Source organism: Diuraphis noxia, unplaced genomic scaffold (assembly GCF_037042655.1).
Source record: "Diuraphis noxia isolate RWA-SAM2 unplaced genomic scaffold, SU_Dnox_SAM2 contig0001, whole genome shotgun sequence".
In the NCBI taxonomy this organism is placed as follows: Eukaryota; Metazoa; Arthropoda; class Insecta; order Hemiptera; family Aphididae; genus Diuraphis; species Diuraphis noxia.
In genome coordinates, this window is record NW_028301711.1 from 83,370,071 (window position 1) to 83,374,119 (window position 4,049).

Consider the following 4,049-nt stretch of genomic DNA (forward strand, 5'->3'; position numbering starts at 1 on the left):
CCGTCGGGGATTTCGTTTTCTCCCTAGTAAGTTTCAGGTGTTCCACCGTTGTAATCAGTCCGTTTAAGGCTTTGTTCTGTTGCTTAATTGCATTCTTTAGGGTTGCCATTACCGCCTGGAGGTTGGTTTACCTGCTGGAGTCCGAGGGCATCAGCTTCGTCTGCAGCCTAGGGCTGGTGCTCCTCTGCGTGGCATGTGACGCTGCAGCGTCCGTTTTCTCATGTCGTTCCGAATCTCCATTGTTGGCCAGGTTCCGTTACGTGCCCTTCTGGGACACGACTGTCTCAGCGGTAGTCTTACCGGATGAGGGGGCTACGCTGGACACCCCCTCACTCGGGATTGGGCTTGGTGATTCGACCCCTGGGGCGAGTCCACCCCCAGTTGCCGTCTCGTGAGGTCCGTACCCTCCCGATAGGAGGGCTTCACGGTGGGACTCACTGTTGTTGCTTGTACTTATCATATTGGATGCTGTTGGCTTGGCCGCCACTAACTAAAGTGTTTAGTTTCGACTAGCCATTCCACTGCCTTTCTCTCTCCAGAACCTGTTTCTTCCCCAATATGGCTTCTACCATGCCAGTGAAGCTTCTTGACAAGGTTAGGGCCTTTCCTAGAATGGCGCTCTTTAGCTTACCTTCGGTCGGTAGGTCCACTGCTCGAGGTCCACATAGCAAATCCTGCACATCTAATGGTCGGGGTTGCCTTCCTAGTAACCGCACTAGCTCCGCTCTTTCCGCTTCCCAAAATGCACAATCAAATATTGTGTGCTCGGCGTCATCCACCTCGGCATCACAGTGCACACATGACGGCTGCTGGGCTCTCTGTTTTGAGTACAGGTACTTCTGAAAACAGCCATGGTTGGTAAGGGCCTGCGTAATGTTGAAAGTCAACTGCCTCGGTCCGTAATGCTACCATCTGTGGAGGTCCGGTATCAGCCGTTTTGTCCATGCCCCCTTCGACGTGGAGTCCCAATGCACCTGCCATTGTCTAATAGTCTCTTCTCGTGCAGGCAACTTGGTTAGGTGCACGCCTGTCTTCCTAGACTCGCCAACTCTCTTCCTCTCCAGTGCCAGGAGGAAGGCGGGGGGCATTCTCGCAAGTACTTGCGCTGCCATGTCCGATACCGTACGGTAGCACCTGGCTACTCTCAAGTAGGCTGTCCTCTGAGCCATTGACAGTAATTCTCTCGCTTTCGCCAAGCCTTGAACTCTGTCGGCCCATACTTGGGCGCCGTAGAGTAATCTGGAGTGCACAACGCTCATTAGCAGACTGCGTTTCGACTGAGAGGGTCCACCCACGTTCGGCATCAGCCTTCCGATCGCCGCCGCTGCTCTTCTGGCCCCCGCAGCAACTGTAGTGACGTGCTCCACGAAAGACAGTCTGGTATACAGCTGCACTCCGAGATACCTGATGGCTCTTTTCGTTGGACTTGGAAACCCTCAATGTGCAGCTGTGTCAATGAATATGCGTGCTTGCTTTTGAGCATGACGCACTCGGACTTCTCAGGAGCAAGTCTCAACCCGTTTTCTCTCATCAAATTGGCGATATCCGAGAGGATTGGATTAACGAGTTGCTCCAAAAGAACAGCGTTGTGAGCTACCGCTACTACCGCTACATCGTCAGCAAAAGCGATCAGTTTTGCGTCTCCTCGAATAGGCAAGCGTTGGACGCCGTAATAGAAAATCTAATGAACCTAACCGATCGTTGTGGAACGCCGCAGGTGACTGCAAGGTTTTTTCCTTCCGCGGTGACATCCCCACCGATCAGAAGCTTGCGATCGGACATGTAGGACCTTAGCATCTTTATGAGATACTCCGGAACAGACGATCTCTGCAGTGATTCGTCAATCAGCCTCCAAGGCGCCGTGTTGAAAGCGTTTTTGACGTCGAGCGTCACCACCACACAGAGATGTCTGTTCTGGATGGCACCTCTACCAGCTTCACGTGCAGCCTTCAAGGCTTCCTCGATGGCGTCAGTGGTTGACCTACAGCGTCTAAATCCAAACTGGCAGCTGCTGAGAGCTCCGACTCCTACTATGTGGGCTTCGAGACGATTCAACAGAATTCGCTCCAGTAGTTTGCCACTGCCATCGAGTAAGCTTATTGGTCGGTAGCTAGATGGTTGGTCCGGTGGTTTTCCAACACACTTGTGTAGCAGGACCAGTTTGGCGCGTTTCCATCTGCGAGGGAACTGGCCGTTAATCAAGCATGCGTTGAACGTCTCGAAGAATGTTTCAGGGCTACGTTTCACCGCCAGCTTAATTGCTTCGTTGGGGATAAAGTTGGGACCCGGAGCCTTACCCGATGGCAATTTCCTGGCAGCTGACCACAGTTCGTCTACTGTGACCGGCGGTATCAGGACTTCCGACTGTTCAAGAATCACAGTGGGGACGCTATGCTCCAGAGGAACTGACTCCCAGTCGACTGCTGGTAGTGCGGGGAACAGTGCTCTCGTGATGTTTGTTAGCGTCGGTTCTTCAATGACGGGAAGCCGGCGCCCCAGCTGTTGGTCACCAGTCTGTACGGCCCTCCCCAAGGGTCGTAGTCGACGGAGTCGCACATCTTTCTCCAGGAACTCTCCTGCGCCTTTCTTATGGTGGTCCTCAGCACCTTCCTTGCCTGATTGTACATTTGGAACCTCTCTTCGCGGCCTTCTGTGTTGGATCTGCGCCTCGCACGCTGGTAGCTCCTACGGGCCGCAATAGCGGTCTTCCGCAGTTCAGCTATTTCTTCGCTCCACCAGTGTACTGCTCTTTTGCCTCTTACCATTGATCTTGCCGGCATCGCTGCGTCTCAGGCCTGCGTCAAGTATTCTTGGAGACGCTCCACGTGCTCCTCCGTAGAAGCATTCCGCGGAAGGGCATGGGGTGCACCCACACGATCCCAATGCTCCTTCATGGCAGCTGGAGACAGTTGCTTTACCAACCATCCACCCGGCCGAGCTACTTCCGTTGGGTGTCTATGCGGCTCGTGTTTGAACACCGAGTACGCAATGTACTCGTGGTCGCTGCCAGAGTATCGTTGTTCTAGGACGGACCAGTCGTGCACCAGTGATCGGTTGTCCGCAGATCGTGCAAAGGTTACATCGATCACGGAGATGGCATTGACCCGCCTGAACGTCGAGACGGTACCCACGTTGCACGCCGTCAGATCAAGCGCCGAGGCAAAGTCGGACAACAGAGATCCTGTGATGTCCTCTGTCGAGGAGCCCCATTCTGCGGAGTGCGAGTTAAAGTCCCCTGCAACAATGACGTCAATCCCCGCGCTGGCTTGACTTCGGACCGATGCCTCTAGACCACCGAGAAACCAGTCGAATACTTGAGTCGTACAATTCGGGGTATAGTAGTAGCTATAGAGTAGTTTGCCACCCACCCTCGCCCATGCGAAGCCGACTCCAGAGCCTTGGTCCGATACGGTGGCTGTTGATCTGCCCGTAACGTACAAACCGCACTTGTTGTCAGAGCTTGCAAACCATTGCGGTGCCTGCCCTAGCGGACAGTTGTAGTCACTCACAATGACGACGTCGATGTCAAGTTCGGCAACCGTTTGCAGGAAGAGCTGTTGCGCCGTCCAACAGTGATTAAGGTTCACCTGCAAGACCTTAATCACCGGTCCTCGGTCTATCATTAGAGGCATGACTGGGATGCCACTGGCTTGACTGGCACCTCAATGCGCTGGCCTCGGTCCGGCTCTCCAGACTTCTCACCATGATGAGAGAGCATGCAGGATGCAATAAGATGGCCCACTTCCTTGCACCTGAAGCACTTTCGCTTCTCTTCGCCCTTACACTCGCAGGTTGCATGGCCAGGGGCAGAGCATTTGGCACAACCTTGCCTAGGTGCCAGCTCTTTGATCCGGCACATAGCCCAGCCCACCCTCAACTTCTTGAGGCGGGCTAGCTTGAGCCCTGGTCCTGGTGAGACCGAGACGCGCACGATGGCTGATCTCACTCCGTTATGACCCTCACGTATCGTGATATCGTTCAGTGTCTTCAGCTCCGGATCATGTGCCTCTAATGTGCTTTTTAGTTCGGCTTCGTCCACAGAGTCTTCG

The 4,049-nt window shown here is 54.2% G+C and overlaps 2 protein-coding genes across 2 annotated transcripts; both read right to left on the reverse strand.

The window, feature by feature from the left end:
* Nucleotides 1-509: 509 nt before the first annotated feature.
* On the reverse strand, nucleotides 510-1,531 carry LOC107167732 (uncharacterized). The gene is made up of 3 exons (XM_089215222.1): nucleotides 1,405-1,531; nucleotides 975-1,348; nucleotides 510-839 (listed from the first exon to the last, which is right to left on the reverse strand). The coding sequence occupies exons 1-3, from the start codon at nucleotides 1,529-1,531 to the stop codon at nucleotides 510-512; spliced, it is 831 nt and encodes a 276-aa protein (XP_089071348.1).
* A 1,258-nt stretch (nucleotides 1,532-2,789) lies between these two features.
* On the reverse strand, nucleotides 2,790-3,623 carry LOC149062124 (uncharacterized). The gene has a single exon (XM_089215223.1). It carries the CDS (start codon nucleotides 3,621-3,623, stop codon nucleotides 2,790-2,792), a length of 834 nt encoding a protein of 277 aa, XP_089071349.1.
* Nucleotides 3,624-4,049: the final 426 nt, after the last annotated feature.

Excerpts from the sequence above, each read along its gene's own strand:
- LOC107167732 (XM_089215222.1), bottom strand. The coding sequence starts at position 1,531 with ATGAGAGAAAACGGGTTGAGACTTGCTCCTGAGAAGTCCGAGTGCGTC. Across the intron at positions 1,349-1,404 it reads CCAACGAAAAGAGCCATCAG|TTGCTGCGGGGGCCAGAAGA; the intron begins GTATCTCGGAGT and ends ACGTCACTACAG. Across the intron at positions 840-974 it reads AGACTATTAGACAATGGCAG|AAGTACCTGTACTCAAAACA; the intron begins GTGCATTGGGAC and ends GGCTGTTTTCAG.
- LOC149062124 (XM_089215223.1), bottom strand. The coding sequence starts at position 3,623 with ATGATAGACCGAGGACCGGTGATTAAGGTCTTGCAGGTGAACCTTAAT.